This window comes from Orussus abietinus, unplaced genomic scaffold (assembly GCF_000612105.2).
Source record: "Orussus abietinus isolate OABI.00-Male unplaced genomic scaffold, Oabi_2.0 scaffold18, whole genome shotgun sequence".
NCBI classification, from domain to species: domain Eukaryota; kingdom Metazoa; phylum Arthropoda; class Insecta; order Hymenoptera; family Orussidae; genus Orussus; species Orussus abietinus.
In genome coordinates, this window is record NW_019396011.1 from 457,163 (window position 1) to 469,188 (window position 12,026).

At 60.7% G+C, this 12,026-nt stretch overlaps 1 protein-coding gene across 1 annotated transcript in view; it reads left to right on the forward strand.

Moving 5' to 3' along the window:
• The window catches only part of LOC105700323 (cytoplasmic polyadenylation element-binding protein 2), a 61,183-nt gene that overhangs the window by 3,784 nt on the left and 45,373 nt on the right, over nucleotides 1-12,026 (forward strand). Inside the window, exon 2 of the mRNA XM_012426066.2 lies at nucleotides 5,196-5,307. Within this exon, the coding sequence (XP_012281489.1) occupies nucleotides 5,196-5,307 (112 nt within the window). The remainder of the gene's footprint in view (nucleotides 1-5,195; nucleotides 5,308-12,026) is intronic.

Sequence of the window (12,026 nt, forward strand, 5' to 3'; positions counted from 1 at the left end):
TAGGGCCATTTTTGCATAGAAGCTTTCCCGTGTACCGACGCGGGCAAGGTTTACGAGCCAATAATACCGAGCACTAGCCGGCCACTTAACCTCCGCAAACTTCTTGCTCCGACGTTAAAGACCGTCCATTTTCCCTCCGGTCGGCGACGGAGGTGTTCCGAGCCCCTCGACGACCGGACGTCTCCTCCGACGTCTCCCTCCTCGAGGGGCGAGAGGTGCGGTTTCCGCTCGAGTGGCGCTCTCGGGCCCCGATGACGGATTTTTCTTGTTTTATTTCTCCTTCTCTCCGTCCCAAGAGGCGCGCCGAGCTCTTTACCGCTGGTCGTCGGCCCCGCGGAAAACGCGGAAAAGTCTGCGCCGGCACTTCCGGCTCGATTCCTCCGGGCTTTCGATTATACGCGGAAACCTGGCGGATCGATTCGGAGGAGTGGCGGCGCAAAAACCAGAGAGAGAAACGAGCACCCCTCGGTGCGGCGACACCACCCCGCGACGGCCGATTAATCGTTTGCCCGCAACCCCCGAGACGGCGAATTTCTTCCCCGGATTTTGGGATCGCTGCCCCTTTTACTCGGTTCTCATTTTTTCCCTCCCCATTATTTTCGCATTTTTTCCCGTTTCTCCTTCCCTGCCCCCCGCCCACCCCCTCCTTCGTTTCCCTAGACGAAAAGGGCGCCGAGGAAAATGAAAACCCGAGGAGCGAGACGAGAGCCGAGGGCTCGGCAACGGAGCCGCGAAATTGCGCTCTGATTTTCATTTTTTTTCTCCCTCTCTCTCTTCTTTGCGCGAGATGTCGACTAGCCGGAAACGAGGTTTTCTCGGCGCAGGGGTTTTCGGACCAAGACGGGGTGGATTCGATATTCGCGACCCTTATCGCTTTTCCTCGCCGGGGGGCGCGATTTCGGAAAGCGCTCGGAAAGAGACGTCAGAAAAGGTTTAGAGAACGGGGAGGAAAGGCGATATCCCGGTGGCTCTCTCTCGGGGCAGAGGTATTCCGGGTCGCTTCCGCGCTCCCCCGGGGGCGACTCCCCCAGCGGCGCGATCGAGGTCGCTGCGGGTTATCCTAATTTAAGACGAGGCCGCCCCGAATTCGGGGTCGCGGCGCAGAGGGCTGACCCAGTTGCCCCTTTCCTAGGTCAGCATCCGCTGGACCAGGTTGGTCGCTATAGATTTTTCCGCGGCTCCCTCCTGCGGTTCCGCGGGCTTGCAGGGAAGGGGGGATGCGCGGAGGTCGGGCGGAAGCTGCGCAGACGATGCGCAGGGGCCGCGCAAGGTGCAGGGCGCGTCCTGGATGCGCGGGCTCGCATCCCGCAGGAGAAGACCTCGCCCTCCCCCGGCGAGGCACCCCGGAATCTGGGTCACCCTCCGGAACTCCCCCCGGCTACGTCATCGCGATCCGCGAGGGCGAGAGAGAGAGAGAGATAGATAGAGAGCGACAAACGGGGAGAAACCAAAGAATTTTATCGCGCGATTAAGGACGCTTAATGGGACACGCGGGGATTCGCGGGGGGTGCTCGTGATCTTATTTACATACGCTCGTTTAGAAACGCTGACAAGGTACACGGACGAGGATTTAAAGGGCCGCTCCCGTTTCGCGTTCCCACAATGGAAGGACTGGGACGAGGTATCTCGCACGCGGAAATTCGGGGGAAAATGTTCATGTGGTCCGAGGAGGTGAGAGACGTCGTCAGGAAAAGCGGATTTAAGGGCGTCCGTCGTCGGTCCCGGTCGTCCCGGGGCGAGGACGGCGGTCGGGAAGTCGGTAATAAATTAAGCGAGGGGGGAGGGAAGAGGTGGTGGGCGCTATCGATTCGTGACGTTGCGTATTCCGGCGAGCGTACGTGTCGTCCTCCGGCCTCCCCGCGACCCGCGGGTGGGGGGGTCGGGGGCGACCAACCCCTCTCGCGCTCGCGCCAACGGGGTGACCTAGTTGTGCCGGCCCGATGAAACCGGCTCTTCGATACAGGCCTTACGAGAGCTCGGCTCTTTGCATCTCCCCCGCCCTCCCCCTGGTGACCCAGCTGCGCTGCCTCCCCCCGAGCCCCCTTGATGGCCCCGATGGGGGCGGGGGTGAACCACGCGCACTTGCGGTTCTTCCTCGTCCCGTCCTCGAACTCTTTTCCGCGACCTCGCGACTCTTATCCCCGGCTCCGTTCGCTTCTTCTTCGGGGGTCGAGAAGGAGGGGGCGCTTCCACCCCCCGCGAATTCTCCCGTCCTGTTCCCGGGAAGAATTCCGCGGGCGTCGCTTTGTTCGCCCGGGAGACGACGGGAACTCGAATCCGGCACCGCGATTCTCCCTAGCGAGGCAAGACAAGCGGGGGGGCGGTGAAATTTCTCTCCTCCTTATCGCGCCTTAATTTGTTTCGCTTCCATTTTACACCTTTGCGCCGACCCTCTCTTGCGCCCCCTTGTCGCGGAGGGCGAGCCGTCTCCTCTCGTTATCTCCTCGCTCGCAAGATAATTGTTCGGGGGCGCACAGTGTCTGACGGATGTTCCGACGTCTGCACAAAAACACGGCGAGGCCTCGCTAGCGGAGCAGCGCCGCTTTCGCGGCCGGCGGGGGTGGCGGCGGGGGTGGCGGCGCCGGGCGTCGCGCTCGCGCGCAATTGTGCGAAGCCTCGCGCCGCAAGCGCGAGAAAAGGGATTCACCGTGTCGTACAAAAAGCGCCAGGGAACAAGGGTAAGACCGGTCGCGTCTAGACCAGAGCAGGCGAGGAAAATGCGAAAATGCAAATAGAAACGACGGGCGACGCCTCGCGACTCTTTCTCCGCATTTCGCCACCCTCGCGCCTTTCTTTCACCTCGAGTCGCTCCCGACGACGCTTACGGGATCGGCCGAAAATATCCCGGCGTCGGTCTCCTGGATAATGGAAACGACGCGATGGACGGTCCGCTCGACTTTTGGTAGGGTCGCTCGAATTTCGCCTTCGAGGGACGTCGGAAAAGGTCGAGACGGCGAACCGCACCTCTAAGGGCTGCATTTCGCCCCCTTCGGGGGAACCCCGAGGTGCGTCTCTCTCCGGCACCGCCGCTCCCGTGTGGCACGCGATCTTCCGTGAACGAGCCGAATGGGAACGGGCAAGCGGCCTTCCCTTGGATCTAAGCTCGCCTAAAGTCAGGGAAATGAGAATCCGAGAGGGGGAGAACCGGATAAGGGGACCGGGAGTGGAGTCTATCGCGACGGGACGGCCTTAACAACGAACTACCGAGTTCGGTCAAAATGGCTGGTTTTAGCTTCTGGCCACCGTGGGAAAAGAAAATCCGTCGGTAGTATCAAAGGCACGGTTACGGAAAATTCGATTGAGAGCGTTTTAAAAAATGCCCGTCTACTCTGGAATTTTGCAACTTTAGTACGACATCTCGAGACGAGATCGCGGTTTCACTCGGGCGGATCGCGATTACGCGCAGCCGGTTCGGCTCGGAATAATTCGATTCGCTTCCGGCAGCAGACGGTGCCTGGCACCGGAGCGAGGGGGAGAGGGAGATAGAGAGAGAGAGACGCCGCGGTAGGGTGGGACTCCGGAGGGGTTGTTACTTTTTATGAGCCGCAAACTCCGAAGTGGGTCAAACGCTCCGCGGTATCCCTTTGCCACTTTCTCCCCCGGTCGATTCGATCTTCGAGGACCGTCGAGGCGGAGGTCTCGCCGGATCGCGGAAAAAATATGAAAATGCCGGGGAGATAAGGAAACGGGCTCGGGGAACGAGCCGAGAGGAAGGGGAGAGAGACTCGGAGGAGGAAATCGCGACCGAGTCGGGCGTCGGTCGATCCGGGCGGGCTCTTCCCGGTTCCCGGGCGCTTCCGGGTCGGCCGATTTCCCGGCTTTCCGCGCGAGAGGGGCGGACGCGGATTCCGGAAGGCGACTTCCGAGGAGCGCCGGCTCGAGGGGAAGCGACCAATGGGCGGCCGTGGCCCGGGGGCGGCAGGGGCGGCGGGGGTGGCGTCGGGGTGGAGCCTGCTCGGGGTTGCCGTCGACGCCCTGCCCGTGCCTCCGCTTCCTGGTTTCCCTATATTGATTTTCCGACGGGCGCGCGAGGAGTCGAGAGAGGGAGGGAGGACCGCGTCTATCCCCAGGAGAAGCGACGCGCGTCGGAGCGAGAGGAGGGGAGGAACCGGGACGGGCGGAACAGCTGCGGACTCGAGGAACCGGACGGAGTCGGAGGATGGCCGGATCTTGGCGAGAGAGGGAGAAGGAGCAAGGAAGCGACCCCGGCGGCGAAGGGGATGCGCGCGGACCCGCGGGGGAGGGAGGGCGAAGCTCGATGGAGCGCGGGAGGCGCCCTCGGTGGGAGGAGCGACGCCACCGAGAGAGGGGCGACGCCAGGGGTCGCCGAGGGTCGCCAGGGGACCGAAAAATCGTGAGCGGCCCATTTTTTCGAGAGACCCCTACGGCCCCGAAAACCTCCCCCGATCTCCGTCTCATGCTTTTCCGGGACTCTCCGCCGCGAACGCGGCCAAAGGAGGGCGGACAGGGTCGCTACCAACCCGAGGCGACCGTTTCCGTCGATCGGGCTCCGATCGGTCAAAGGGCCGTCCTCGCGCTCGGAGACGACGGCCAAGGAGATGCCCTCGAAGTCAAGGTGCAAAGGCTCGGCTTTTCGGGGAGGAACTTTGGAAGCATCGATCGGAGTCTCGCGGTTTCCTCCTGGCGCGTCCACTCCGGGCGGTGCTCGCACCCTCGCGGGAGGCTCCATCAAAGTTTGGCGCGACGTAAGAACTCGAAAGGAGTGGCCGGCGTCGCGGGGAGTGGACTTTTGAATGCGTCCCTGCATTAACTGCACTCCCGTTCTCGCAAGTGGTCTATTACGGTCCTTTCTCTCTTTCAACCCGCCCGGCCCCTTCCCGTCGTCCTCCTCTTTCAGCGCCCTCTCCTTCCGATCTCTCGATCCGCCTTTGGCTCTGCCTTTGCGGATCCTCTCCCTCCGTCGCTCTCGCCGTTTCTTCGCTTCCTCTCCCGCCCCCTTCCGGTCCCCCTTTTCGTCTTTCCGTCCGAGCGCTCGGCCGTCTCTAAAACTCTTTTCTTGACCAGAAGAGCTCATTTCGATTAAGGATAATGGGGGGAGGAATGAAAGGCCCTCTCTCTCTTTCTCTCTCTCTCGGCATCCCTTCCGGCACCCTCCCCCGGGGTAGATAAGTTATCGCCGCGGCTTTGGGCCCGTCCTCCCGGCTTTGTCTCAGGAACGTTGGCTTCGGTTTCAGGATCGCATGACGGCGAACGGGAACTCACCCCTGGACAGCATGCGCACCTTGGAGCATTACCTGAGCGACATCATGAGAGCGGGAGCCGCGGACACGCCGGAGCACCTTAAGGGTGAGTTTCGTTGTACCGTCGACGGCGGTCCCTTTCGACCGGCCCCCGTCGGAGACGGTTCCCAAGGGAGGATCGTCGTTTCGACGGGGTCCACGGAAGGCCGACCGCGGAATACCCGGTGGAGAGTATCCGGGGTAGTCCGGAGTACGCGTTGGCCCGTGAGCATACATATTCATTGAGGGAGTAAGCCCCTTCCCGAGGTTTAACACCGTCGACGCCGACGGAACGGGGAACGGAAAAGCTGCTGACCCTTTCGCTCTATCGTCGGGGGATGGCGGGGTAAAGGGAGGGCGAGCAAATCGGGAAGAGGAAAGAAAGTGAAATTCGCGCAAAGGACGGTTTCGGACACGGATTTCCCCTCGGTCTCAGGGAGCACCCTCGGTTTCCGGGTGCGACAGGTTTCCCCGTCTGCGTCCCTGTCTGCGCCCCTTTTACGGGTTTACGAGGCACCCCCCGAAGGCGAGTCAAGGGCAAGGGTGCGATCGCGCTTTCCCATAGGGAAGCCCTATGGTGTCGGGCTAGACAGCCGCGAGATCGGAATTCCGTCGACGGCGACTTCGATCGGCGTTGGCGATTTCTTCGAGAATAAACGTCGTTTGAAAAACTCTCTTCAAGAATAAAAATTGAGTACGGACTTGTAATTATTGGAATCGATATCCGGTCCCGCGTTCTGCCTAATTATTCGGCCCGGAGATATCGGGCACCTGTATTTTTTACGAGTGTCCCCAGCTCGGACGCATCTCCGTCTGCAGCCGCGTCTGCACCCCTCCTCTGGTTCGCACTCGCGGAAACACCCCTCGACGGCCAAGGACGAGGGGGTGCCTCGACACTCTCGGGCGGAAACCCTAGGAAACCACCCCCAAAGAGCGATGCCTCCGGATTCCTCCGGCGACGACTTCAAACGAAGCCCTCGCCGGAAGTGGATCCCTTTTTCCTATCCCGGAAGACGGCCCTTTGTCGCGGCGACGTTTATGCGGAAACTCCGAGATCGTCGGCTAAGACTTTCCTTAATTATGCAGAAACGCGGAGATGTCTCGAGTCCGGGGATCCTCTCCACCCGTCTAGGGGTGGACGGCTACTTGTCTTTTTAATTGCCGCCCAAGTTTCCCCTCCAAATGGCGCGACGGGTATCGGGATGCTCGCTCCACGTGCGACCGGTTCGATCCCGGGGAGCGAGGTTGCGGAAAACGCTTGCGGCCGGACTCTTTTAATTCGTTCCCCCGGGGTGGGCGTTTCGGGGGTGGGAGACCCGACGGATATAATTATTCGGCGATGTCTTCAGACCGGCGCCTTCATTGTGCCCCGTAATTATTATCTCTCGGGGAACGGGTTTCCCGCGACGGACACCTCGAGCGTTTCGCCCGCGCGTCCTCGCAATTAAAATCGACGAAACCGCGCGACGTCCGGGACGGCCGACTCGCAATTTTCGCCGGGCTGGAAGACGCTTCGGAAAGGGTGAAACTGACGTCGTCCTCCCTTCGTCACCTGGTTTCTCGGATACGCATGGACACGTCGCAATTAGGGACGCCCTCCTCGGCGCCGAATTCGTTATTCGGGAAACTCCGGGGACGATAAGACGGAGGACTCGTTTCAATCCGGGTAGCCACGAGCGGCGCGGGGGTTGATTAAACCGGGAGGGGCGTCCCTTTTCTCTTTGCCAAGGGACGGCATTGTGCCTCGCGGAGGATCGAGGGCCTGTCCTCTTCGGCCTCGTTCGGGTAGTTTGGAAAAGTGGTGGCGTCTCGGTGCAGGTCGGACGGCAAAGTATCGAAAGGGTTAGCCGGGGGTTGCGAGGGAAGCGATAGGGGTTGCGAGCCGGCGGAGCGGGCTCTTTATCCTAGAACAAAAAGCTCTTTGGAGGCATTGTAAGGCTCCGCTGAGTGGGCGCACTCCCGGCGACGCCATCTCGAGAAGCGTCAGCGCGACACTTCGGGACGGCAGTAGGTCAAGCCTCGGCGAATCCGGGGACCTCCCTCGGAGGAGGAAGAAGGGTCCCTCGGGAGTGGGCGAGGACGACCCCCGCGTATTGGGGATTAATCGGTGGTGTTCGATCAAGGGGGCGTCCCCGGCGGTTTCGCCGACGACCGCGCTCGATGCGCCGGGAAAACGCAGGAAACGCGAAAATTGGTCTCGGGGTGTCGGGACGGCCGAAAATTTGGTCAGGGTCGGCGACACGAGTTTCCGGTGGCGAGATCACCATTTCAAATCGAGAGGCCTTACACGAGAAGGGAAACGCTCCCCGTGTATGAATTAAAGATCTCGGTGCTCCCGCTCGTCCGTTCATCGGCCTCCTTCTCTCTCGCTCCCTGTCTCTCGGCATCGGTCGCCTCGCGTCTCTCCGCCCGCGGAAAAACGGAGGTCGAGCCGAATCGCTCCGTTTTTCGCCGAGACAAATACTCTCCACGTGGCTACTCCTCCATGGACACGTTTCTTCGATTCCCTCTCGTCGATCTCGCGACGGACGCGGGGAAGGAGGGAGAAATTGGGACGGGGGCTCGGGTCGCGACAATTTCCGCAGCTCGAAATTCGTATGGATCGAAAGACGTGACGTCAACGCGGGTAGGTCGCTGCAATGCGGCAGCAGGTGGCAGTCGGTCAATGGGCGGAGCCAGTGGGGACCAAAATCTAAATAAGCCACCCCTGCGGGGGAACGGAAGGTACGAGCTCGAAAGTCCTCGCCAAATACGATTTTTAATTAACCGGAGATCGGAAAGGAACTCGCGGAGGGGTGGAAGGCTAATTCCGGGTAGATCCCCGATGACCGGAGTGATGGATGCGAGGAGGGATTCGGATCGACGGGCGTCGCTCACCTTTGACGAAAGGAATCTAACGACCTGCGAGAATCATCCCCTTTGCCGAAGGGAAGCTTCGCGAGGCCGTCCACCGACGGCACTCCGATGAACGGGTGGCTCGGATAAAACCCATCGGACTCGTCCCATGGACCTGGCCGGCGAAAGTAAAGGGGCGAACGGGTGGATTTTTCCCGACTCGACGTCAACGGAGACGGAACTCGTAGAGAAATCTCGCAAGGAAGGGTGACCACCCACTATGTATGCAAATGGTTCACCGCCGGACCCGTGGCAGACTTTAATTAAAGCCGGACCCGATGACGGCGGACACCGGCTTTTTTTTTTTTCGTTCTCCCTGGATTCGAGAAACGGCCAGTCGGATCGCGGCGTACCTCGCGAACCACGTCCGATCCCTCGAAACGATTTCTCGCGCAAAGCCTTCTCTCGGCGGAAGACTCGGGGGGAAAAGTTGGGCCATCAGAGGAAAGCCGGCGGGGTCGGCGTAATCGAGAGTCTACCGAGCGTTATAGGTCGAATCAAATAAACTGGCCTTGGGGCTCCGCTCCGTCGACCATCTCCGTCCCTCTCCTAGATTTTCCGAGCGGAGCCTCGGGAGCTTTCTCATATCGGGGATCGATATCCGACCCGGCGAGGAGTCGGGCGCATCCTCGACTCCTCACATAATCCCAGGCAATATCGCATCTGGCTGGCGCCACCTCGTAACGGACACCTGCATCGTGACCGGAGGAGCCCGATTTTCCGCGGTTTCGCGTTACGTGTTCGCCTTACTGCGAGCTATCGATCCCGCGAGGCTCCTCCACCCCCGCCCCCGGCCGGGGGAGAGCCCGGGGGAGGCGGAGGATCGATCGACCGGACGATGCACGAGTTTCCCAGAAGCGGCGGAATCCCCCTCGGTGGGGTTAGGGGCGCCCCCGGGTGCCTCGGAAAAATTCGGGGGTCGCGGGACCCTCGCTACCCCCGCCCTCGAATTTTCTTAACGCGTCTCCGCGGGACTCCCGGTCCTCGGTGTATCCGACTCCGCCATTCGGGTAATTGGATGGAAAACCATCCCCTCTTGGCTCTCCACCCTTTGCCCCCCTTGCCAACCCTTGTGCGGGGGTAAACGACGCTCCGGGGTTCGCGCCAAATGCCGCGACTCCGACGCTCCCACCCCCTCCCGGGGGGCGAGAAGAATTAACGTAATTAAACCAGCGGGAATTCGCGAAAATCCGCGAGTGGGTCGAGGCGGTCCCGTCGAATCCACCGGGGGTGTAATCGAGCAAGGCGCGCGTTTTCGGCTGCGGAATGGTAAAACGGCGCGTCGCGAGTTCACGCGGACGGGGCGGTATCGAGGTATTCGTTTGAAAAGTACCCGAGAAAACTGGGGCAGGAGCGTGGGAGGCTTTCCGGCCTCTTGGATTCTCTCGGCTCCCGGATGAAAAAAAAAAAAAAATAAATAATTGCGGGGGTGGATCCCCCCGCGGTTCGTTGTTTTCGAGCGGGCGAATTTCCCTCTCGGTCGGTAAATCGGACGGTTAATCGGACGGTTTTCCGGGCGGTCGGCCGATAACGAGGCCAACGAGGGGGACTCGCGAGCTTCAAAGGAAACGGCGTTATTGGTTCCACCGGCGAGCTTTAAGCCGACTTTGCCGCGCCGCGATAAACGGCCGACCCGATGTTAGATAACAAAAGGAGGCTCCGCGATAAACCGCTTTTCCTTGGGAACTTTGCCGCGCTCGTTCGCGGTCGCGTTAATTAAACGCCGCGGAACCGCTGGAGTAGTTCTCTCGAATCGAGGGGACGGGAACGGCGAGCGGAATCCACGTCGGAGAAAAATCGGAAGGTCCGGAGAATCCATCCGGTGGCGGAAGGAGAAGCTTTCGACAAGTTTGCGAAATCTTTGGCTAGATTGCCATTTAAAAAGCAGACGCGGAATGTTCGAAATCGCCCATCGCCCGTAGACCGAGGGGGAAGGGGAGGAGAAGCGATTTCTCCCGAAACTGCGAAGGGAGGCCCGCGGCGGAATCGCGTCCCCCCTTGTCGGTGACCGATTACGCGGAGGGTCCGTCTCGATGTAGGCCAGGACACGCGTCGTAAACCTCGTTGTACCCGAGGACGTAAACCGGGCTCTGAAGCTCCTCTCGCGTTTACGTTCCGCACGGAATTCGTCCTCCCAGGATCCCGGACAATACCCCGAGGAGGATCCCGAGGAGGACCTCGAAAAGTTCCTCGAAGAGCCCCTAGGAGTCCCGGAGACGCTCGACCGGTGTCCCTGATTTATCGCGCGGAAGCTCTGCGGAAAGCGTGTTCCGTCCGTCTTTCTCTTGGTCTGGAATCGGGTCCCCAATTAGGAAGCACGGTGCGATTCGCGGCAATTCCGAGGCGCAATTTTCCGGGGGTTTGTCGTGCATTAAGCGGCCATATCGCGCCGAGGGCTTTTAGCGGCGCATCCGCGGAGAATCCGCCCCTGGATGCTTTCCGCGTCCCTTAGCCGACGCGACCGACGTCCCGGGATTTCGAGAAGACCCGTAATTACGGAGCCGGGTGCCCGTTAACGTCGACGTCCATTAAGCTCGCTCGTTGCGCGGAAAACGCGTCCGCCCGTCTACGTCGAAGCGAAGACAGGACGCGGACGTCTCCAGGAACGAAATCCGGCGCGTTTCGCCCGTCGGGAGGAGGCGGTCTTTCCTCGGGCTCCTCGACGGGAGCTTTCGGGCTTTCGAGCTCTCGAGCCGGGGATCGCGAACCTGGACTCTTCCCTGTCGTCTTGACCACGGTCAAATTATAAATAAACATTTGACGGTATTCACGGGCTCTTTGTGTCCCGCGTCCCGCGCCATTAGCGGCGTATATTTAAGCTCCGGGCCGTAGACAAGACAAAGCTCCGCAAATATCCAGGGGGGGAAAAGGCTCGCCTCAAAGAGTAAAAGGGGAAAAAGGGGAAAAAGGGGTAAAAGGGTAAGAGGGTAAAAGCGACGGGGACGAAACGCACTCGAGATGAACCTCGCCCCCCCTCAAACGCCCTGCGGATCGCGTTCCGAATCGCACCCCGTTTCTTATCGGTGGACGCTCGGAAAAACCTGGATTCGCCGTCGGGAAAGCTTAGCGCGTCCCGACAATTTTCTTACCCGGATTTTCATTACTCCCCGATTGGCCGACGACGTCCTCGAGGACATTTACCGCTGCCCGGGAACGGGAGAAAGGTCGGTACCTCCTCTCCTTATCGCGAGCGCCCGAAGAACGCAAAGGGACGGAAAGATAAAACGCGTGCTCGCGAATGGATGCAAAATTCACGGACCTCCCCTCCGGCACTCGGGGGCTGAGAATTACGGGGCTGCATCGAAATGCTTTATCCCTGAAAAAGCCCACTGACTCAGGACGCGCGGCCAAAAGCTTGCGTTTCAACCCAGCCCCCAAAGCAAGGACGATTTTTTAGGCCGAGGCGTTTTCCGCGGGAATATTCCCCCCGGCCGGGGAAACGCGCTCCGATTATTTTCCGCCCCCCCGGCGCGCTCGCCGCCCCGAAAACTCGGCGAAAGCTCTTTTGACGATCTCGAGCCCGGGAATTCCGCGTTCTCGTCGTCGCGCACAAAGCCCGCGAATTCACCTCCCCCCGCTGACTCGGTTCCCGTCCCTGGCATCGAGGGTGCAGCGGGAGGTGCAGGGCGTCGCACCACCCCGGCGACGCGATCGCTTCCGATCGGCCGAACGCCCGAAGACGCGGAATTTTCTCCGCGGAAAATTCTTATCTCGATTCCGCTGCCACTTTTCGTTCCACGGGGCGGGTACGTCCCGAGTGCGTGCTCACCCTGGCTCACCTTCGCGGGGAGTCGGGATATTCCGTCGGCGTAATTCCGCGCGACTTCTCCAGCGGGACGAGATAATCCTCGGTTTGCGTTTCCCATTATATCCGTCGCGATAATGGCGCGA